Source organism: Tamandua tetradactyla, chromosome 1, assembly GCF_023851605.1.
Source record: "Tamandua tetradactyla isolate mTamTet1 chromosome 1, mTamTet1.pri, whole genome shotgun sequence".
Taxonomy (NCBI): Eukaryota; Metazoa; Chordata; class Mammalia; order Pilosa; family Myrmecophagidae; genus Tamandua; species Tamandua tetradactyla.
In genome coordinates this window covers 199,976,635-200,002,021 of record NC_135327.1, presented here as the reverse complement: position 1 = coordinate 200,002,021, position 25,387 = coordinate 199,976,635, and the positions used below count along the sequence as shown (strand labels likewise).

The 25,387-nt window shown below is 39.1% G+C and overlaps 1 protein-coding gene across 2 annotated transcripts in view; it reads right to left on the bottom strand.

Moving 5' to 3' along the window:
- DPP6 (dipeptidyl peptidase like 6) overlaps nucleotides 1-25,387 on the bottom strand; it is a 919,284-nt gene that overhangs the window by 46,093 nt on the left and 847,804 nt on the right. For both annotated transcript variants that reach the window (XM_077150875.1, XM_077150885.1), the window contains exon 17: nucleotides 426-473. In XM_077150875.1, coding sequence (XP_077006990.1) covers nucleotides 426-473 — 48 coding nt within the window. The remainder of the gene's footprint in view (nucleotides 1-425; nucleotides 474-25,387) is intronic.

Here is a 25,387-nt window from a genome sequence, read left to right as displayed (position 1 = left end):
CTGTAGTGACATAGATGTGTAGTCCCTCTAGGCCATGAAGATGTACCTACTCCCAAAGACAGAGCAGCCAAGTGCCCATCCAGACCTTAGGCTATAGATGTCCTCAGGGGCTGGCTGCTCAAGCTCATCCAGGCTTCAGCTCATTCAGAGTATCTCAGACAAGGCTCTGAATGACCTTGAGCTTGACCTTCCAGGCCTCCCTCAGCCTTTGTGAGGGTTTCTGATAGCTTCTGACCTTTACTTCCATCACATCTAATGAATACTGACATCAGGTAGGCAGTCCACAGCTGAATTTCCAGATATGACCCATAACTCTATCTCTGAATAGGAGAAGGTGGTCTGAATGATCTCACAAAGACTTTTTTTTTTGGCTTCCTTTCTCCTGAGTCTCAGGAAGATTTGAGAAAAGACCAAAAAGCACTTACTTTTCTTATCTGTGGCATTGTGCACTGTCACCATGGGAACTCCAGGTCCTACAAAGGGGTGGAAAAGAGGAGACAGAAAAGAAACAAAAAAACAAGGCAGTCAGTTGAGAATTAAACAAAGAAAAGAGCCTTCATTACAACACGTCAATGTGGACTCTGAAGAAGTGGACTTCATGGGGAATAAGTAATCAACAAGTGGATGGCAGAGACATATAAGATGGCAAAGGCTAGGTCTGTTGCATTGCTAAAGGCATAGTTACCTAATTTTTGTACACACGTTAATTATAACAAACCCCATCGAAATGATAGAATTTCAGATTATTGTAATGACCTAAATCATCATTTTACAAAGTATTTACATTTGGCATATATTCTCATAACAACATTTTTACTCTCCATACACAGATCCCATACTGGCTTAGTCTAGTTTTAGTAAATTATTTAAATGTCAATGCTAAGTCATCTTTTCAAAGATGTCTTCTCTTGTTTTTCTCAGGCAGGAAGTCATTCCCTTTCTAAATTATTATTTTTTAATAACTATTTAAAAACACATGAAGAAGAGGCAGTCCTGGTGACAGTCCTTCAGTCAGTCTGTCCTGGTGGCAGTCCTTCAGTCAATCGGTTCTGGGTAGCTGGACTTCTTAAAGGTTCTTAGATTTGCTAAGCCATCTCCATTTGTAGTATGTTCTCTCTGCCTGAGGTGTTCTGCCTGCAGTTATTTGCTTGTCTGGTCTTTCTTTTCATTTAAATCTCTGCTCAAATGGCTTCTCTAACACCCAATCCAAAAGAACACCTGCCTGCCCCCACTACCACGGTATCAGCCACTATCCCCTACTTTGCTTCTCTTTTCTTTATTTTTATAATGCTCATTACCACACACTATAACGTCAGGACATTCTAGTATGGAATTTTCAGTATATTTGCTTATTGTCCTTCTTCTCAACAGCACTGGAATGTATGCTCCAGAAGAACAGAGAATTTGTCTTATTTACTATTGCTATTTTCAGCATCTACTACAGGGTCTGGAATATAGTTGGTGCTCAGTTATGTATTTGCGGAATGAATCTGAATGAGCCCTCACAGAGCCTATAGAGGGGCCCAGGCCACAGCAGAAGAGGCAGGGTGGCGGCTGCCCCTTTGTCTCTGGTGGATTGTGGAGAAGGAAGGAAGAAAGAGGAAGTAGAAGACAGGTCGTCAGAAGGAGACAGAATTGTTGTGGGAACACTGGCCATAAGAGTTGGTTTTGCTCTGCTTTGAGATGTGAATTCAGAGTGGGTGGCCACAGCAATGCTGGAGGACACATAGTATTTGGGTTGAGGGAAGGCTGAAGGTTAGTTTCCCTGGGGTCAATTCCAGGACTTCGCCCATACTTCTAAAGGGCCATATGACAAGCAGCTCAGTTGACTCTGCCATGGATCCCAATATGATGAGGCAGAAAGGCTCCTGTGGTGGAGGCTGCAGAGTCCACATCCTATTCCAGGGTCCAAAGAGACATGGCAGAAAATCAAAGGGGGCTTTGGTGCTGTTGAAAGGTGAGAAGAAGGTGATTCAGCCAGGGGGCTCCCCCAGGCCCTGGCTAAACTGGATGACACCAGATTGTGAGGCACACCAGCTGTGGGCCTCAGAAGCAGATGCCTCTCAAGTGACCAGGGACAAGATGTGGATACTGCCCAGTGCACATCCAAACTTAAGGAAATCTAGGGGTCTTAAACTCCACAGGGGCCTCCTTCCTTCATTCACGTAGAGACAGGGTTGCCAGATAAAATACAGGAAGCTCGGTGACATCTGAATTTCCGATAAGCAATGAATAATTGTTTTATATATCCCGTGCAATTTACAACTATTTATTGTTGATCTGAAATTCAAATTTAAGTGAGCATCCTGTACTTATACTTGTTAAACCTGGCAACCCTACCCAGCAGGAGAAGGGAAGGGAACAGCAATCTGAGTGTCGACATGTTTATACCCAAAGAGACAGCACTTGGCCAAAGGGATTTAAACGTTGGCTGTATGTTCAAATTATTGAATCAAACTAAGTGTCCTGGCTCTCAGATCCATTCCACCCCCACCCCACCCCATTAGGAACTCATGTGGAAGAACAGATCAGGCAGGGAGACTAAGGAATCTATGTCTATTTTCTCTGCCCATTTCAGTAAGAGTAAATTTGCAAACAGAGCATGTCTTACATTCTTATTAATAATGCAAAGTTATTATTTATTTAGTGCCTACTATGTAAAAGGCACTTTGCTAGATGCTTTATATAAATATTTTCTAATCCTCACAGCAGCTCTGCAAAGTAGGCATCGCTACCCATATTTTACAGTTGAGAAAACGGAGATTTAGAGATTTTTAAGTCTTTTGTCTCATCCATACAGTAAGAAAGTTGCTGAGCCTGGATTAGTCCCTTCTCATTTCTTAAGTCATGAATTTAACATGTTTCTAAAAGAAGGTAGAATCTGAAAAGTAAAAGACTCCTCTTATCCCTACTTCCCAGAAGTAACCTAAATGTTTCTAATGTGTCCTAAAATGTTTCTTTTCATATATGTCAACTTATTTGCATACAGGCATGTATTTTAATTTTGAGATGGTTTAAACTTACTGGCCAAATAGTAAATAACATAATAAAGACTTGCATATAAATCTGTAAGTTTTATCAAATTTTAATATTATAGCATATTTGCCTTAGTTTTTTTTTTAAGAAATAAAACATAACAGATAGATTTTATTTGATGTCACCTGTGTGACTCTTCTCTAATCTCGGTCCCTTACCTTCCAAGAGGTAACCAATACCTTGAAGTTAGCATTTATCATTTTACTGAGCATGTAAAAGACATTTTGTCACATAGTTATGTATTCGTAATGACATATGTTATAGACAAGTAATATGACATGCCATGATGTAACATATTCTGTACAGCTCAGATATAGTTTAACAATGGCAGGTGTTGGAGAGGATGAGACAAATGGGTGGGCACATGAGTGGGTATATTCTCTTTAGATAACAGTTTAGTAATATTTAGGCAATTTGAAGATATTTATGCTGCGGGATGTGACAACCTCATTTCTGTTAATATACCTCAGAGAAACTCCTGCACATGTACCCCAGGAGACATACACAAGATTGTCTAGAACAGCAATTTTGTAAGGTTAAATGTTGGAAATCACCCATCTATCCATTAGCACAGCAGAGTAGATGAGCAAAATGTGGTTGATTGACTCAGCAGAATATTATAGAACAATGCAAAAGGAATGAGTAGATATATACCTATAAACATGGATAAATATAAATATAGTGTTAAGTGAAAAAAGCCAAGTTGCAGAAGGGTGAATACTGTAATAGAGTATTTATATAAAAACTTTTTCAAAAAGCTGTAAAATCTTATTTTTTAACAGATGCCTATTATTCTACTATATGGATATATCAGAATTCATCTACTCCATATCCTGCTAATGAATGCTTAGGTTGTTTCCTTTCTGCTGCTATCATAAACAGTCTTACAGTCTTAACCCTCTTAAACCTTTATCTTTGCACACTTGTAAGGCCACATTTGTAGGTAAGCTAATTATCAGCACTGTAATTGCTACTAAAAATATTTTATAGTCAGTTTTCACTAAATAAGCCTGAGGTTTCAAAGAACCCCCCAAATTAAGTGCTTTAAATCAAGAAAAGTGTATTTCTTGCTCAAGTTACATCTTGGTAAACAGATCAGTGATGCTTGTCTGGCTGTCTTCCAGGTGCAGCCTTTGTTCTAGGAAACAGGCTGAAAGACCAACCTTAATCTGGGGCATACTGCATTCATGGCAAAAAGAAATGAAAGAGAGCTGGTGGAAATACATGATGTTCAGCTTAACGCTTTGTTGACTAGAGTGTGGCTCACCTCTGCTCTCATGCCATTAGCAATTGCAAGTCCCATGACTGAGCCAGCATCAGGGTGGGGAGGGGGCTTACCCCTGTCCTAAGGAAGGGCTGCAAATCACATGGCAATGGGGCACGGTGGGTCATCTTCCCACTACAAGGGGGAGTGAAGAATTGGGAACATTAATAGAATCTCCCCCAAAGGACAGTGACAATTTAAATTTTGATAAATATTGTCAAACTGCCCTCCCCCAAAATTATACAAGGTTGTGCTCCAATTAATAGCATATGAAGATCTATGTTATAACTTTAAAAAATGACTCTAATGAGCAAGTACTATATCTTGGTATTGCTTCAATTTGTAGTTCTTCAAATTTGAGTAAAGTTGAGCATATTTTCATGTTTACTGGACTTCTGCATTCCTTTTGTATCTGTGTGACTGCAAATCGCCAAGTCACATTCTTGGCCCCATTTAAACTGCCCTGTCGTTCGTTCTTATGCATTTAGGAAATTAGCTCTTTACTATTATACTGCAGATATTTCTCTTATGCTCTTTCTGCTATGTCCTCAAAAAAGTGCTATGAGTACCAAAATTCAGCAAAAGTCATGCTGAATTGCAATGAAAAACAAACAAAACCCAACAATTCTAGCAAGTTCACATACACACTGAAATCCTTAGGTGAAAACTGTGTGTGTCTCATCCCCAGTGCCTATCATGTATCTAATAGTTAGTGGCTGGGAACAAAAATGTTTGCTCAATGGATTAACCATTAATGAATGAATGACCTTCTGAGCATATACTTGGCTATGACATATCAAGTTAGCAAATTGAAGTTGAGCTAAGAAAGTTTTCCTCAAACTGGTCTATGCATTACTGTTTTTAAGAAATAAATCCATGTTATTACCTCTCTGTAGATACTTAGGATACCTCTACCCTTTTCATTTAGGCTGAGGGTAGCTTTCTCCATTAACAGGATCTGAATTGTGCTGTCTTTGGTGAGCTACATCACAACCGTGTCACCTTTATATCCATTTTATACAGAATGTTTCTTTAGAATAAGCAAATATAAACAGTGAGAACAAAAACTACATTTAAAGAGGACTTAAAGAGGAGTTAAATTCGTATATCTAATTTTATCAATTTTTATAAATTATGACACTCCCATCTAACTCACCCAGATTCCTATCTCACAGTCAGATCCTCCCTAAGGCCAGTGCAAACCTCTGAGTCTTGGGAGCAACCTGTAGTCTAAGGAGCCTGGGCCCTCCCCTTTCAGCTGCTGTCACCTCTGGCCCGGGCAGGCTATCCCCGCTGCTCTGTCTGGGTGAATTACAAGATCACCCCGTAGCTCTGAGGTTTATATGACGGCTGCATTCCTGAAAACTGGCAGGCAATCTAGGAAAACACCCAAATCAAAATGAATACTCTTCTAAAATACAGAGCAAATTAAATTCTTACTTTGGAATCAGATCATTTGGAACATGTGATACATGACCAGACTTGGGTTAATGTTTACCTGACACTTCTCCAAGCAAACAAAGGTCACGCTAAACACATTAACAGTGTAGATTTCAGGGGTGCGTGTAACAAATACAGGGGAGCCCTTTAAACCCATCTGAAACAATTGCAAATCATTTTGCTAATGGGTCTTAAGAGGGGCTGCACTGTCCAATGTCTCAAATTTACTTTTCTTTCTCTTCTTCCAAATAATCGTATGCACTTTTAGCCAATAACTAATTTACTTAATGAATGCTTCCCCCCGTTTCATTACATACATGCATCTTTCTTTTTTACAATAGAAAGATTTTGCTTTTTTGTCGCTGCTGCCTATAAGACAATTGGCTCTCTATTATCTGCTAAGCCTGGAAAATCTTGCTCTTTGCTTTATTGATGGGTAGATTCTAATAGGACTCTGTTTTACAGCTCTCTTCTAGAACCTCATATTCATTGTTTTTATTTTGCAGGTAATTCAATTCAACAAACACACTGAGCTCTACCATGTGCAAGGCACTGCGCTTGGTTTAGGGAAAGCAGACAGAAATAGGCGAAGTCCTCGTCCTTAGGGAGCTCAGAGTCTACTCGGGAAAACAGAAGTACAAAAATATGCTTTGCTGCACCGTGTAAGTTGAATCAGCAGAAGCAGGCGCAAGGTTTGGTGGTGCACATAGTGCCTCCCAAAATAAGGAAGTGGCAAAGAAACCTGGGTTCTAGTTCTAACTCTACTACCAGCTACTTTGTGATTTTAGGAAAGCAGCATTATATCTCTGGGTCTTGGGGGCAAAATACAGAGCTGTTAAGGGCTATGTTTAGCAAGAGCAACAACAGCTGCAGACAAAACAATAGCAGCCAACCCTTGCAGGTTCCTATCATATGGCAGGCAAAGCATGCACGCAACTCTAGAAATCAGCATACCGTATTCTATAGATCAGAATTCTGTGATCAGAAACTCCCTTTGAAATGCAAACATTTACCAGTGGTCATGGCAGAGTATGAAAGGAGGTATCCAGCAGGGAGGAGGAGGTTCTAGTCTCAGCACGACATGGAAGGCAAGGAAGAATGGAAGAGTTGGTACGAGGAAACAGCATAGCTTTTCTGTTCCTTCTCAGCCAACCCTTCAAGCACCTTCAGGTTTTAATCTAGTCCTAGGACATAGGATGCTCTTTGAAATGAAAGCATATAATAACATTCCACTCTAACTTCCTCTGCTAATTAGGTCAAATATTAAATATTTGATTCTGCATGTCTATTGACATTCTTCTGTATAAACTCTTATTTTCATGCAAATATGAAATTGCATATATTAACACGTGTGTAAACATAAACGTGTTTATTTTGATTCTCTTGACCATGTCCTGATATTCCTTAGGTTCTTTATAAGTAAGTTTGTCCCATGGATGATCAACCCCTGGAGCATCCAACAAGAGAGGTAATGCTCAGACTGTTAAACGTACAGCTGTGTGCTCCCTGACAGCAGAAGACTAATTATATTTACTCAGTCTTTGCTTACAAAGGTAACTACAATATAAACATTTGGCCTTTTAAAAACTTTGTTCAGTGACATATTACTCTGGCTCAAGCTAAATATTTGACTTCCAAATTTTTATTGTCCCTGAAAGAAAAAATAAGCAAACTGAAGCAAGCAAACACACAAAACTAACCAACAAATAAGGGAGTTTTGATCAATAAAGATGCTGCAGCCGGCGGGGGACAATTCGAATCACAAAATGAAAAGCTTTGAATTGCATGACAGTTTTGTAAACGAAAATATTTATTTTTGAGTCTCTGCTTTCCAGTCCCATTCATTTCAGAACATTAATTTACACCTGCTTGACTGGATGGAGAAATGAGACAATTACCGATGAAATGAAGTAATTAAAAAGGACACAAAACTGTAAAAGAAGAAAGTCATCAGAATAAATAACGAAAATTTGTAGAGACAGTGCTTGTCTTCATTCCTCTCATCTATATTCTCAGAGGATATTTATGTGACAGATAATTTCCAACCAGAAGCTAAACTCGTAGTATGTAAACAATGGAAATTCAAATAGTCTCGGCCAACACCACCGGCATATCTCTTAAGCACTGATGAATGGTTTAAAAGAACAGCTGCAAGCGGAGTGAGCAAAGAGGAAGGCTCTGGCGAAGTGAGATAATTGGCAATGGCCTCGGCTGTGTACAGATTCCAGATCTCTTTATTTGCCAGTTCATGAATTATGTATGCCTGATGCATAAAGTTTACACATTGAGGTGATAATATCATACCAATAAACAGGGTACTAGCTGAGCTACCGGAACTACTGTAGATAATTAAACTATTTGTTCAATGACAGTATTTCCTAGTCAATATCTGACTAGGATATTGTTGGTGTTTGATTCCACAACCTTGTTTTTGCTGACCTCAAGCCTGAGATTTAGGGCCCCCCACCCTCTTTCTCACCACTTTCTCACCCATGCCCCAGAGCATTTCACTTTTGCTTCAATCCAATTTTATGTGTCCAGGGAAATGGAAAGTCATCATATTTCTCATACAGCAATCTAACTAGCATTGCTCAGCAGGGTTCATAGACTGGTGGGTTGTTTTACATACTCACAAGCGATGATAAAGCAATGTCATGTTGACTTTGTACAGTCACACGCACCTTTTGCTTTAGAGGTTAGGGCTTTTGAAAGGTATTTTTACATAGGAGAAACCTTCCCAAACATAAAAATAAGGGCCTTCTGTGTGCTCTTGATATTCAGATATCTTCTGGTAGGTGATTCATAAAAAGCTTTGCGTTTTAGGAATTATTTGCATTTAAATCACAAAACCATTTTTATGCTCTTTACACATCAACCTGAGGGAAGTTGTAGATATTTCACAGAATTCAAAATGTGAAGGAAGGAACTTATTTTTATTAGTTTTGTGAGATTAGGTAAACCCACAGGAAAAACGATGCAATGGACATTGTGCTGTTTATCTACCACTATATGTGGCCAAGCGAAAACCTAGGACTCTGGCTCCTATTCAAAGGCTGTTCTTACTAAATTTTCCACGGATTCTGCCATTGCCCTGTCTCTCAGACTTGTAATAGCATTTATCAAAGCTGCTTGCATTGAGATTCCAGAAGTTTTGCAATGATTTTCAACCAAAGCAATGAAATTCTAATTATATATTTATATCTTATTTCTTCAGTTATACTTGGAGCTTAGTATATTTCACACAACTCTGTATTCCACATTTGGAAAATGTACAGGGTCTTATTAATGGTAAAAGTGGCTATTTAATATTTCCTGATTATACTAATGAATAAATAATTAATCAATACCATGCATTCCTTGAAAAATTGTTAAGTTAGTGAAGCTAGTCCAGAGACTTCTGCACATTCTTTTGAACAGTCTCAAAGTTGCCAATTACCTGTCTGTAGAGGTTAGGTTTGTTTTTTAAAGTCCCAACATTCATTAAGAGCCAAGTTTTGGGCAGGCCACGGTGGCTCAGCAGGTAAGAATGCTTGCCTGCCATGCCCGAGGACCCGGGTTCGATTCCTGGTGCCTGCCCATGTGGGGGAAAAAAAAAAAAAGAGCCAAGTTTTGTAATTAAGGGATTTTAAATTTGATGATTAGGAATCACTGTCAAGAGACAAGCATTCGAAAAAGAAAAGAGTGGTGTATTCTTTATGCATCTAGTATGTAAAGATGATTTTATAAGAGGAATTCTAAAAACTTCTGAGGAATGTTCGTATCACACGCTCAGTTCCCAGGATGCATACATTATGGCATGTGAAGAAATTAGGTTCATTTTTAAATTATCATATTGAGGGCAGATTACATTTTAGGTCTTTTTTGCTTTCTAATTAGATCCAAAAGCTGGCTACACATATCCATATAGGGTAGGTTACTTTAGCAGGAAGGGAAATACAAAGGATAATGATGGTTCTGCCTTGATTTTGATTTTTAGTTAGCTTTTTAATGTGTTTCATTTTTGAGGCTTTTTCCCATTTGATTCTTCACTCTCTGATGCAATCAATTGAATGAAAGACAGGTTTTGGAGTCCGAGGGATTTGGGTTTGGAATCAGACTCAGCCATTCACTGACTCTGAGTCCTTAGGCAGAGACTTCAGTTTTCAGTTATTTTATCAGTAAAATGGGGATGATACTCCCTGCCTAGCAGGCCAGTGGGATAAGTAAGTGAGGTGATCCACCTCAAAATCTTGACACTTTATCGGCACTACTTGAGATGCAAAATTCCCTTGCTTTTCTTTTCGGACGCAAGGATATAGAATAAACACATCACAGTTTTTAAATGGAGGTAATTCCATATTCTACTCCCTCTTAGCATTTAATCAATTACCAGGTCCTCTCAATTGTGCCTGCTAATATATCTTCCCCTCCTCTCCAACTCCATGGTGACTTCCTTAGCCATGGCTCTCCTCATCTTTCCCTTCCAAGTATATATACACAAGTTGGATCAAGGTATCCTTCTGATTACAACATTTTTAATTGTTCTCCATTGCCCAGAGTTTAAACTCTTTGAAAGAAATATACAATCCGATCAGACCTAATCTCCAATCACTCTCCAATATGGACCTTGGGCTACTGCCATTTTGAACTCTTTAAGCTTTTGTGGGGGAGCTTTTGTTGTTTTATATGTTTGCACCTGCTATTCTCTTCCTGGCATGACCTTTCCTCCAAGTCTTCCTGATACATTTCCAAGGATTCTTCAAGATTCAGTTCAAACAGTTTCTCTCTCATGCCTTCTCTGACTATTCCTTCCTTTGTCACCACTCTAAAATGGTAATAGCAATGATAGGGATAACACTGGCAGCAGCAGTTAATAATTATTCAGTATTTACAATGTGTTAGGAATTGCTCTAAGAATTTGTATATATTAACTCACTTGTTCTTTAAAATAACCCTCTGAGGTGATCAAAATGTACTATCAATGGAAAAACAAAATCTGATATATCCATTCAATGGAATGCTATTGAACCATAAAATAATGAAGTACTGATATATGCTACCATATAGCATATATTATATATGGTAATGATACCATATATTATGCTAAGTGAAAGAGGCCAGACAGATTCCATATATACAGAGAAATCAGATTAGTGGTTGCCAGGGACTCGGAGAAAGAAGGGTGGCTGCTTATGACTGCTTAATGGATACAGAATTTCCTTCAGATGTGATGACAAGGCAGACAGAAGTGATGGTTATTCAACACCGTGAATGCCACAGAACTGCACACCTTAAAATGGTTAATTCTGTGTTAGGGGAATTCTACTTTAATTAAAAAAGAAAAAGAAACACACCATTTGCTAGCTGGGTGGACTTGGGCAAATCACTTTAACCAGCTGGTCCATAGTTTTCTCATCTGTGAATTGGGAGTAATACTGGTACCCATCTCAAAGAGTTGTGAGGATTGTACAATAACACATAGACATGCCTAGGACATGCACTTACTCAATAATCATTGTGTTACCTATTGTTGTTATTTTATCACTATCTTTATTATTTTTCAGTCAAGGAGTTATTAATAGTCATTCACACATCCTTTTGTTTGGGGTTCCTTGGGCTAATGGTCTACATTGGTCAAAAGGTTGGTAAGATTTAGGGGAAGACCCCATCAATAGAGACTAGCAATTCCATGAAACAGAATACTTTTACAGAAATCTTTACACACTATTAAAATTTGACTCATTACTTAAAATATGCTTAGTCAATATGCTGCCTGCACCCCTGCAGCACTTAAACTACCCCCCCCCCCCCAATCTCCTTGCACCCCAGGCCAGGTGAATGCTGGAGCTGTCTTTAGAACTGGCTCCTGAGATGTTTCAAGTTATGCACAACCCACCAACATCACTTACAAGGGGGGAAACAAATGCACAGACACCTCTGTACTTCAAATGCAAACTGGAAGCCTCCAATTATTCTGTCTTGCTAGTCCCTTAGGGCACAGCTCAAGCAGTAGCCCCTTGGAGCCTTTCCTGACTTCGGGCAGTGATTGCTCCCTTTTTATCTCTACCTCCCCATTAGCATTGAGTTATTATCCTTCACCTTTAAACTTGCAGTCTCTATGTCTTCCTCTTTCCAGCTAAATTATTAACTGTTTGAAACTGGGATAATGTTGTGAACATCTTGCATAGAAGTACCCCAAAATATCTACTTAGAAAACACAAAGACATTTTATATGCAGTTACATGTAGGATCTTGGTACAATTGATTTTTATTCCCTTCAAGTAGACTTCTCTTATTGCTTAACCTTTGTGGCCCCAAATTTCTTTAATCTGTAAAATGAGGCAATAGAACTGGATCAGAGATTTTCAAAGTGAGCTCCTTGGAGTCTCTTGAGGAACTGCTATTTACATATTGGGTTTCCAAGTAAGTTTTCCTTTTGAAAAGGGCTCTATGGTTTAAAACAAGTTTGAAAAGATTTGGATTAGATGATCTTTAAACTTCTTCCTGCTCTAACATTCTATGAATCTAAAAAGAGTCCTGATGCCCCTCCAGCTAGAAGTAATCCCTTATTTCTCATTTAATCATTGCTTTACTGGTCCTATTACGCTTATTGTTTTCTGCTTGAATTATTTTACTGTCTTAGTGAACCCAGATCATCCTGGCCAACCACCCCCCAAGGGTCTTGAGGGCAAGGGGCACTTTAGCATGGCCCACTGGGCCCCACAGTGCCCTGCCAATGGAAGACCTTGGCTAAACATTAAAAAAAAAAATTTAGGCGGTGCAATGGTGGCACAGTGGCAGAGTTCTCGCCTGCCATGCCAGAGACCTGGGCTCATGTCCTGGAGCCTGCTCATGCCAAAATAATAAATAAATAAATAAATAAATAAATAAATACAAATAAACAAATTTTAAAAGTATAAGCCACCTGGGGGTATTATACATGCATAAAAGTCTTCCTTCCTTTGGGAAGGAAATAGTGGAAAAAGAAGTAAGAAAAAGTCAAACCACAGCAGATACGGGGCCTTGGACAACTACTGTTCTAGAAAATCTCACTCATTCTGGGGAGAGAAGGGAGACAAATGAGCCATGATATGCTTACAAATATAAAGTTTTGTGTGTGTCCAAGTTCATCCATACATGTGCCCACACCACCCCAATGTTCATTGCTAAAACTTACCCTTTAAAATATTTCTGTTGTTAAAACAAAATCTCTTCCCTGCAATTTTCTCCTCAGTTTTTGTCATGTCATTGAGCAATTAAGGGTAATTTAAACAAAATTAATGATGTGCAACACAGCGATGGAATATTTGATAACACCTAAGTGAATGGTCTGTGGAGAGGAAGTAGAAATATAATTTGAAGATCCACACAAGTGACAATTTTAATTAATTTTCTCCTGCGTTAATAACCGTGTTGTTAAAGTGTGACAGAACAGATGTTCTCTCTTAAACACCGGCCTCCTCACTGCATACTATTTTTATCTGAAAGCTCAGTTCCCCAAGTGTTCTGGGATTGGGTGAGACAGCCGTATGTGCTTCATGAGCAATTACTTCCAGAAGGCAGAGAGAAAAACCAAAAACAAAATAAGTCATCCAAATGCATTATTTCCTTCAGCGAGGGGGGTCTGATCGCTAAGCAAGGAGGTACATCTTAGAATTAAAGCCTCAAGACTAGAAATCCTTCCCAAAGGCAGAAATGAAGCTCCCAGTAATTAAATAGAAGTGGGACCCAGAGATTAAGCCCCAGGCTGACTTTGGTGCATCAAAAATGAATTGAAGCTTTAGGAACCTCAGGAGAAAGACTCCTGAAGGTCACAGTTTGCCTCAAGGTGCTCATTACACTCCCCAATCTGGGACACAAACAACCTTAAAATCAGGGCAGCAGGAATTGTCCCTCCCTTCAGCTGTAGCTTTCCTAAACAAGAGGGTACTTCATTGCCACATGGGATGAATGAGCGTTTACTATTTTTTATTGGTTCTCAGTCAGCATCAATTGTAAGATGAACCATTGCTATGGTAAGGTTTTATATCTACTGTAAGGTCCATTCTGGTTTCAAAAAAATTAAAATGTGAAAATTGTATCTTTTTTGGGGGTGGTGGTGCATGGTCTGGGAAACGAATGAAAATAGTATCTTGAAAGTGAGGAAATGGGATCTCGTACTCTTTCTCTAAGGAAAGTGTTCTCAGGCTTCATTGCCTTAGAATCGGAGGACCCTGCCCCAGCATTTCCAATTCTGCAGGTTTGTGCTGAGAATTTGCCTGTCTGACAAGTTCTACATTTTGAGACCGAGTGCTCTAAGACAACAGTTTAAAGCAAGTTCCTTTTCAGTCGGCCCTAAGTCAGCATGGAATTTCAGGTAGGTGTCGTAGTTGAGAAGGATTTGGAGGCATGTGGGACTGGGGACGTAGAGGCAGGTCTTTTCTTATTCAAAAATCTGCACATGGTCAACACTGACCCCATTTGTCAGTCATTCTGTAGGTCCCTGACCCCCACTCCTAAGAAGCTTTCCCCTGTATATTTTATTTATGCTAAATCTCAGGGCTCAGGCCAGTGAAATACAATAGGGCAGGGTATCATTACCAGAACTGCCATGGGGAGCTTGTGCCCTGTGACAAGGTCACCCAGGGCAGATGTGGACTTGTGAGCATAGCTCTTGCCACACTTAGAATCCTGCTCAGATTGTGGGTAACTGGCTCCAAATCACATAAAAGAAAAATGGGGCTTTTTCTGGGCCCAGGGCCCCCCAAAATGAGATTTCTGCAATGAATTAAGTATACTTTACTTTTAGCCCTGCAAATCATGATCTCACAGCATCAGTATGTAGCGTGATTAGTGAAGAGCGGTAACTTTTCAGTCTTATCCCAGCTAGCTGTTTACAGCTGTGTGGTCTGGTCTCTGGGACTCCCTCTCTTCATGTGGAAAACGTGGGTAGTAGCAGTGTTGTTTGTAGGGACCAAATGAGTTAATGTTGCAGGTGCTCTTAGACGGTCATGGCCATTGTAAGGACTAAATAAATGGGGACTATCATTCATAATTATTAATGACATACACATTCCCTAACAGCAGCTGAGAATTCTACGAAGATAGACGTTTGCTTAAGACTCAGGGGAGGCAGGATGTCTGCAGACATTGGGACGTCCCAGGTCCGGTGCTGGTCCGGCCCAGGTCTTCAACACCCGATTCAGACAACCCAAAGAACCCCCGCCGACTGTTTCTTATACCCAGCGGGAAAATAAAAATACTCTGTCCACACACATGTGCCACGAGACCCTTTGATCAGTTTGGCTGAATTTTTGCTCAGGACGGAAACGTAAGAGCCATTTATTAACAGATGGTTATGTAAATCGAGGCTGCCAGTCATTGGAAAGAGGAGGTGAAAATCCTGAACCTGTTGTCATATGGGTTTGATTTAAAAACATTTCCCCTACTACAGGGAATAGGTGAAGACTGCACGGAGGTGCCCACCTCTGGGATGGAGAGCATGGGTCATGGCTCACGACAGCAATGAGGAAAATAACAGGTCCTGTCCTAAATGCTATGAAGTATTAAATAACTTCAACAGATCACAGCTCTATCAGGTGGGTACTCTTCTCATCCTCATTTTATAGATCTTAGGCACAAGGAAGTCATTTCTCTGCTTCCTTCTCTTTAATGAAAGGTCACATAAGAATCTGCTTTTCTCTCTTTCCTTCTCCTTCTCCCTCTCTCTCTCTTTTTTTTTCCCTTCAGTTTCACCAGTTACGGAACACCTTTTCCTGGCTTTGTGCAGCACTTACGGTCTTTCCCAAACAATTTTCCAGACTCTTTTGCCTTTTATCATTTTCTGGCTGATTGCACGTGTTTATTTCCCCAGACAGTAATCTCGTAGAGGGCAGGGACCACGCATGCTTCGCTCTTCTGGAGTGTTCACATGACAGCCAAACCCAGGGCTGCGTGTAGGGCAGCACCCAGTAGGTAGACGGCACAGCCGACACCCAGCAGAGGCTTTCAGCAAAATATAGTTCTTTTCCCCACGTTCTCGTCCTTTACTGGTTTCATAGTTTTGTTAATTTTTCGACTACTGACCACCTGAGGGCAGGACTCTCAGTTTTGCTCACGATTGTGTACTCACCACCCAGCCTTACGTCTGGAAAATAGGAGGTATCAAAGAAAGACTTTTTGAATTAAATTGTTAAATTCTTTGTGGTCCCGGCCCCGGAAGGTGATTGGGCGCATTCCACCGAGGTGGCATGATTTATTATGCATTGGAGGAAACACCAGACACTGGGAAAAACCAGTAACTCGACAGACCCGGAACAGTTCTGTGACCAGAAGGTCCCTACGTAAATAGGCAGTGTTGTAGTGCCCTCTTGTGTCTGGTCCCTCCATAGGCCTCAATTACATATAGGGCGGTGGGAAAGATACTTGAGAAAAGCTGGCAAAACAGGAGCTTTTCCCTGTGCACAGGAGAGAGCAAAGGGCATATCTAGAGTATGCAGATGCGGAAAAGACACTGAGTCTAGTCCTGGCTCTGCCCTAATTAGCTCTGTGCTTTGGGGTGAGACATATAAAGTGTCTTCAATACTCTCATCTGTCAAATGGGTGGTGCTTTAGCTGTCGGGAAGGGAAAGCAGGAAACTGGACTTTCTGAGTTGCTGCCAGGTTTCAAACGCTGTGACCGTATGGATATTTGTTAGGTGGAATCTCACCATATGTTGGTAACTTCCCTGAGGCGAGGATGATACCTTGTTCAAATGCACATCCTTGGCTCCCCACGAAGTTATGGGCACCTAGTTGGAGAATTCCTCGGGCTTCTCCCAGCCCCCTGTACGTACCGTCATAGCACTTGCTACTTCCAACTGATATTTTTTGCGAAGTGCTCTTCATTCTACCCCCAAATAGGGTCCCTCAAAGGCAAGGACACTATTTATTCTTTTGAATCCCCAGCACCTAGTTAATTGTCAGGCACACAGTAGGTGGTCAATAACTGAACTGAATGAATTGACTGAGGTGAAGGTCAAAATCCTTCTTAGGGAAATTAGGTAGGTGCTTCCCTCTGGAAGTGAAATGATTCTTTCTACTTAGAAGTAAACCGGGCAGGCTTTTGCTTTTTCAATGAGATGGATTACATTTTACCTTGCACAGTCTCAGAATAAGTGACTTAGGTGGGTTTAATTTGTGATAAAGAAGAGACATAGACTCTTTCACATGTTAGAAAGAAATGTGAAAATTTCAAGATAGCAGTTGAGTTTATAGAATGAAGCCCACGGTGGAGGCCTCGCTGAGAGGACAGAGATCAGCCCTCTGAAAATGAATAAGACAAGATGTGGGTCTGAATCTCCAGTTAAATGAGCTGCTGGGGAAATAAAGCAGTGATCAAGTGACTCCCATACCTTTCTAAGGTTTTTTGTAACAAAAGGGAAAACAAGATTAAAACCAACAAGATTATCTACTCATTTTCAATGGGAAAAGCCTAATCGGAGTTTGTGAGAAATCTGATTTCAAGAACTCAAAAAAAAAAAAGTTAAAAAAAAAAGTCAAGGAGTGTCAGATGAAGCTGCTACCCGCTGAAATGAGAAAATAAACCACACTAGAAATTAGTATAGAAATGCAAAGATGATATTCAGAAGTAGATTTCATAAGCAGCATCAATATCCTTTTTCTTCAGTAGCTTCATTTTTGTTTTTGTTTTTGCAAGCAAGTTGTTTCTATTTAAATATTTTAAAATGTCTACCCAGCTCTGACTATATTCTCAGTAACTTTAAATCAGAGGCACCTTAATTGATGTACTTTTTTTTTTTCATGGGCAGGCACCGGGAATCGAACCCAGGTCTCTGGCATGGCAGGTGAGAACTCTGCCTGCTGAACCACTGCGGCCCTCCCCGATGTGCTTTTATTTCACAGCACTCTGGTACCAGTGGTCACTCGGTGATTAAGGAAGGCTTCAGAATATCCATCAAGACCATTCTGCATCTCGTGATTCTGACTCCTGAAGGTTGCTTGAAAAGGACTTGACAGATGTAATCAGTGAGCTCTGCTTCCTGGACGATCATGGTTTATTCTTGTTTTATGGGTATCTCCTTTGCATTCTGGAGGGAGAGTTCTGGGGTCCTTCTTTGAAAGGTGAGTGCTGAGGATAAGCGATGGTGGCTTCTGTGCATGACCGAGGGGCCCCCCCTTACTGTAGGGGGGGGCAAGTAACTGGCATGGTAAGCTCTGCCTGGCATTTAGAGTCAGCAGTGGAATTTAGGGGCAGAACATCCTGGAGAGAAGAGGTTCAGTGGTTCTCCAATAATAACTGAAGTAAAATTCAGTTCATCTGACAAAAGGAGATTAAGTCCAATTATAAAACTAAGGAACTCATTTGTGACATGAACTGGGCATCAGAACTCCTGGGTTCTTTGAGTTGGTGGGTAAAAAGCTAACTTAACTCCTTGTCATGGGCAGTTACATGGGGTTCCATTTGTAAGGGGTCTTTAAAATGTGGAAGCGATTCTGGGCAGCAACCTCTCGTGGGAGCCAAATTAAAACAAAACTTGGTGAAGCATGAGTATAAAATAATGCATTTTATTTAAATAGTGTATTATTAAAATGATGTATAAAAGAAGATTTTCTAAAAATAATATATGATTAAAAGAATATATTTTAATAATGTCTTTGAAACTAGCATCAGGGAGCTTCTGAGTTGATGGGAACTTAGAAATGACAGAGATCAGGGACTTTTTTTTTTTTGACTGAGAAACTACAAAATCAAGGTAAATCTTGCAACTGCTACAGACATATAGAGTAAAATGTGTTTTTTCCTAACCCCCCCATCACACACACATACTTCCTTCTGTGGAGTTATTGCTGTTAAGAGGATCCTTTCAGACTTTTCCTGCATATATACACATATACGTCCATGTTGATCCTATGTCTATATCCACGACTCTATCCGTGTCTCTGTTTCTATATGCAAAAATGGGCTTACACGTTACATATTGTTTTGAAATTTGCTTTTTAAAAAATAAATCCGAAATGTATGGCTTTCCTCCCTCCATAACATTTCAACTGGTTTTCCTTAATGCTGAAGGTATTCCAGCTGTATCTACTTGCTTCATTTAATCTATAGCACTATTTGCCTTAAGTTCTATTTTGTCTAATATTAATATTTGTACAACAGCTTTCTTTTGGTGTACCTTTTGCTAACTTCTTATTTTCAAATCTTCTGTGTATTTTTCTTTAACTGTGATGCTTGAAAGCTGAGAATAGATGGATTAAAAAATAAAATCTGACAATATTTTCACCAGTGAGTGTAATTGTTAACATTTATTGAAGTCACTGATATATTTTGACTTAGTGTTAAAATGTTATGTTGTATTTTCAATGGATACACTCCTCTTTTGTCCTACCTTTTGTTTAATGATCTTTTGAAAAAAATTCTCTTCTTTTTCCTTCTACTCATTTGGAAGTCATACATTTTCTTTCAGTTTGTCAGTAGTTATCCTGAAAGTTTTTAAATGTACCTATTGAAGTAGAAGTTGAAAGCTAATCAATATCTGTTAGTATTCTACCATATGGATATACAAGGATTTATTTTAACTATCCTCTATTGCTTGGCTTTGGATTATTTCCAAGTTTTCAGTTAAGCAATTCTGTAATGAGGATATAACTATACAATATATGTGTACATATATATGATTATATCATACACATATACATTTTTATTTGCATACTATATGATTATTTCTGTAGGATAAATACCTAACAATAACATAATAATGTACTTTCACTGCAGAAGTTACATACATTTAAAACTTTGTTAAATATTTTAAAATCTTATCCAAAAAGGCAAAGAGTATGAAACGAAGAGTATGCAAGCATGCTTGTTGCCTCTTTGCTATTACTTTTATTATTATTATTATTATTATTACTGATTTTCCAATCTGTGGGCAAATGAAGAATATCTTATTGTTGGATATTTCATCTTAACCTTTTGCTGAGTGATAAAGATTTTTTTATGTATCTGATGAATACTATATATACACACAAAGTTTTGCCATAGTTCTAGTATTTTATGTAATCTATTAAAACAACTCCTAGTAATCCTTCAGAGGCCAGGTCAGTTTCACTTCACCTGGAAAGCATTCCTTTACCATGCTAACCTAGCTGTCTTCCTGAACTCCTACAGCAATTATTATTATTACTTTTAATTGTTTGGAATATAAATAAGCTTAGTTGTGATTGCTGATTTAGTTAATTAATGGGCTAAAAATGCATAAAGGTTGAACCAAAAATTCATTATTGTTGACTTCCCAAGAACTAAGCAAGGGGTGAAAGTGTGCATTAGACTGGCTTGCAGAATACAACTGCAGATGCTGTTTAAATGTAAGAAAAAGAGCTAAGATATACGTGTGAATGGGAAGAGAGACGTCCATGATTTGAGTGCAAGTCTGAGTGCATCTCCTCCTGGCCAAAAGTGTTAAAAAGAAAAGTCATAAGTACAGGGCAGAGGTATAAATGGCATGTGTTTGCTTTAGCCTCTATCTACTGCCACACATTTCCATTTCTCCTTCACAGTCTCCCCACAAATGTCAGTTTGGGGGAGTATCTAAGGAGGGCTTCTTGGATATTCATAATCATATTTTCCCAGTTACCCTTAGCACTTGAGATTTTTCTTCTCTCCTTCTATAACTCCCCGTGCTGATTTGCTGTTGGAGCATCTGATGTCAGCAAAACTGCAGAAAGAGTTGCAGCTGAAGTTATTAGGGCCTAGTGTACTGAGGACAAAGCTAGCTGCCAGCACTTTGTACCAGTTTTAAGTCGCTTTGTTGGGTCAGAGCTGCTGATGCAGATGAAACCAAAGGTACATATGATGGATGCCTATACATTAAGAAAATATGTTTCATTCTCCATTGAGATCAAGAGACTCCATCTCCTGACTGCACTGTAAAATAGAACATGGGCCCCAAGTGAGAGCTGACTGCTGCTCTAACAGATCTCAAATGACAGCACTTTCACTCTTTTTGCTAGCTGTTCCTAGTCCTCAGTCTTGCAAAAATGCTTGTGTGTCAAGTTAAAGGACAACTAACTGGAACCAAATGACACCTGTTGACTTAAAAAAGTCTTTCCTTACCAACATTGTAATTGGACGGAGAGTCTGGATTTCCCATTGAGTGACCGGTAACTTTTCCCCAGAAGATCCCTGAGTGTGTCATACAAGCATAGACACAAAATACGTCCTGAGACCTGTCTAGACACCTCTGAGTCACATGTAAATGTGGCTTAAATACAATCTGAAGCTCCAATAGCCATAAATCAAGACGCTAAAGAAGCTAAAGAGCTGCCCCTGTGGAGTTTCCACCTTTTCTGATAGTTAAATGGTGGTCTGTGTGATCCTGTCACGTGATAGGATAAGAATGACATACCCAGGACCATTTCGCAAAAGGAGGGGTGAGGGGAGGAGAAAGGTTGTGGAAGAGTCTTCCTGGGAAGGAGAAGGTTTAGGCTTTGCAGGAGCTGAGAGATTTGGTAGAGTTTCCAGGAGACACCTGGGGACCTCTTCCTCAGCCACTTCAAGCCAAGTGGTTAATTGTGATTCCCCGAAGTTTTCCTTCTTTCTGGTACCTAAGCCATTCTGAGTCTCTGGAGCTTTAGAAAGAGCAGCAGGTAAGGGTCAGTCTACATCTGATCAGCTACAGAAAACCTTCTTGAGCAAAAGGGGGAAGAGAGAAATGAGAAAGTCTCAGTGGTTGAGAGATTTCAGAGTTGGGAGGTTATCCTCGAAGTTATTCCTATGCATTAAACAGATATCCCTTTTTAGTTTACGATGTATTGGAATGGCTAGAGGGAAGTATTGAAATTGTTGAGCTGTGTTCCAGTAGCCTTGATTCTTGGAGAAGACTGTATAACTATAGACCTTTTACAGTGGGACCATGTGATTGTGAAAACCTTGTGTCTGATGCTCCTTTTATACAGGGTATGGACAGATAAGTTAAAAAAATAAGGATAAAAATAAATATTAGGGGGTAAAGAGTAAAAGTTGGGTGGATTGAAATACTGTGGGTCAATGAGAGGGAGGGGTAAGCAGTATGGGATATAGTCGTTCTTTTTTTCTTTTTATTTCTTTTTCTGGAGTGATGCAAATATTCTAAAACTGATCATGGTGAAGAATGCACAACCATGCAATGATATCGTGAGCCACTGATGGTATGATATGATTGAAATGTATGCTTGTGGATGCTTCTCAATAAAAATATTTAAAAAAAACTACATCTAATCAGCTACAGAAGGCTTTGCACGCCTACATATGTGGTTTTCCTAAATAGACTCTAAGAACCCAGGGGTCTTCCTTAGGGAGTTGGGTAAATACTAAGAATTACTATTGCCCTATAATAGAAATAAAGTGAGAGTCAGAATATGTCTGCTAAGTAGGGGCTGACCTCATAGAAAACTGCACAAAGAGAAGGGGCTTAAAATGCACAGCCTCTTTGTGGAGACAGGGGGACATGAAACAGAAAGTCTGTTGGTAGGACCGGTAACCCTGCACACCCCGTTTTTGGACAAAGCATGCCACATGCCCAGGCAAGCAAAAAGGGCATGCTGAAGTCACTTTCCTTAATCTTACATCACTGAACCCACAAATTGCCTATTGTCACATGTCTCTGCTAGTTTCAGTTTACTCTTTCTTCCTCAGCTGGGTTGAGCTTTTAAAATGCTTTGAGGGCTTGTGAAGAAAACACATCAGAAACCCACAGTTGGAGGGACAAGGGGAGAACTGCTTAAATTTGAATTAGGGAAAATAATCTATACAGACTAGTCAAAGAGAAGTGAAAATGTGATAAGCAATAAGCTTTTTCTGATTTGCCAAGGAATATTCCAGACTGAATTGTTTAGACTTTTGGGGGATATGTGTGGTGTGTGTGGGGAGAGAATCTGTTAGAAAAGATAACACTTGAAATTTGGCATTAAAAACGCACCACTGATGTAAAGCTCATTTTGCACACAAGGAATGTGGAGGTGAAGTATGAAAAACACTGAGTGAGAGGCACTAGGAATGAGCAATTTCACTTAGAGTTAGGGTTGACTTCAAAATACAAATCTTGTTCTGAATAAGATTAATAGAGAACATTATCATTTACAAATCAAAAGTTGTGAAACCAGAAATTTTCATTTTATCATGAAGCCTGTTACTTATGAGAGTCCGGTAAGGGGGATTCTGATGGTTGGCCAAAGACCACATTCTTTTTCTTACAATGAGAGTGTCAGTGAAAACAAACCTTAGACATGGAGAAAATTTGAGAATATAGAATAAAAAAAAAAGTAATACTGAACTCCAACACAAACTCCAAAATCAAAACAAAGCAAAACACAATGATAATTTCATAGCATCACACAATGTTAGGGCTGAACAGGTATTACCAGGTTCTCTGTTTCCGTCACCTCCCACATTAGAAATGTGTTTTATAGACAAAGAAACTGAGGCTCAGAGACTGAAAGGCTAGGTTATGGAGAGTGTAAATGATAGTGCTCTTTTTTTTTAATTCACACATATGGTCCTCTACCTCTAGCCAGTGTTAAGAAGAAGAGCCAGAGATATAAAGAACAAAGTCCCAAGTGTGCTTTTCATATGCATACCAGTTTTCTACCCCCTATAAATCACTAATCTGCTGAATTCTCATCATTAAATGGCTCCCTGAGAGAACTCCCAGGGATGAATCCAGACCTGGCACTGTGGAATGAACAATTCCATCCTGACCAAAAGGGAGAAAAGAGGTGTAACTAATAAAGTATCAGTGGCAGAGAGAGTTCAAATAGAGGCTACTCTGGCAGTTGCTCTTATGCAAGCTTCAGGTAGACCTTGTTACCTATTATAAACTGCCAACCCCCAACCAGGACCATTCCAGCCAATCCTAAAGAACACCGAGGGCAATTTTATAAGATTCCACAGGGGTTCCATGCACTAGACTAACTTGCCAGAAACCTACAATCTCCAGATGTGTCCCTGGTCTAGATAAGTCCTGAAACCTAGCTCAGTCTCTCCAGAACATCCCAGATAGTTCCATCTCCCTACCCCATATTAGTGACAGACCCTTCCAATATCAAGAATTTAGAATTGCTATAGCTCAAACAACCCCAGAGGCATGGAAAGATCAAAGGTGATGGTAGAATTATTCACAGAAGATAGCACTTAAGAAATGAATATGAATGCTGAATCATTAAATTGATATCTCTTTTAGTCTCCAGTATTTTAGAGCAGCTAGAAGTAAAAACCTAAAATTGTGAAACTGTAACCCATGTCAAAGTCTGAAATATGTTCTACAACTAATTGTGGTGCTGTGCTTGGAAATTTATAGCTTTTCTTGTATATATTTTATTGTTCACTAAAAATGAAGGAAAAAAAATCGATTGTGATGATAAAGTATTTAAGCCTACTAGCCTCCTATATTCCGAAGCAGCTAGAAGGAAAAATCTGAGCGACTCGTATGGTAGCCCATGACAAACTCTGGGATCTATCCTGTAACCTTTTTTTGAAGAGTGCTTTGAAAACTATTGCTTTTTAGTTTTTTTGCTTTATATATATGTTATACTACACAATAAAAAAAGTTAAAAAAAATGGCTCCCTATATCTCTTAACAGAGGCTTTCTATTTTCTTAGCACTGGAGTCCTATTTGAACTAAAAGGTTAAACTTAACTCCCATTTGTAAAATAGCTAAAAGCTGTATTTATTTTACCTTATATAATTTTTACCATCTTAGAAAATATTAATATATTTACCTTATATAAAATAAGGTAATTTATAGTTTCCTAATATAATAGTCAATCTATTAAAAAAAAAATAGACTCCTAATGAACTGGAAATTAAAGGAGAAGTTTTATTTCAGTCTCAGCATCCAATTTATCTTTGTATTTTTTATTTGTACAGCACAGAAGAAGATAAAAGCATACAGCACAGATATATTGTTTCAAATGTAGCATTTTTTTTCCCCCACAGTTGCCTTGCAATCTTAGAATAGTCACCAATTCAAATAAAGCTTTCTTACAAATAGATAAGGCTGCAAATTTGGAGCATGTTTGATATGTATTTTGAATTTTTTTTCATTGTCATTATAAATTTGGTTGTTAAATAAATTATATTAGGAATGAAATTAAAACCAAGCATTGAACCTATAGGATAAAATCTAAGCTCCTGAGCAGGGCATATAAAGATTCAGATGTCTGACTGTCTTTTCTCCTAGACTTGCCTCAGAGAACTTCACATTTTTTTAGGCCATGTATAACTTACATTTCTATGGCTATTCAAGGCTGTTTTATGTCTATGATTCTTGGTGTAGATGCCACCCTTCGCAAAGAATGCCCTGGATTTTTTGGTTTGATTTTTTCATGGCAATCTTCTTTTCTTTACGATGCCACATTTTTGGTGAAGTTTCCCCACAGATAGCTACTCTTCTAGAGATATGGCCATAAAATAATGGTGACATCACTCACAGTTATCTTAGGTTGCCATTTTAATATATATTTATTTCCCTCAATCTTCCTTTCCAAACTGATTTCCACTACTCTCCTCCCAGCACTTGTTCACTGGACAACAATGAACTACTCCAATAATCTGGAGTGAGCAAATGATGTTTTCTGGTCTTGTTTCTGCTCTTTCCTCTTCTTGAAATTAGCTGAGAAGAGACCTTGAACTTGTGAGGGAGGAAGCCAGA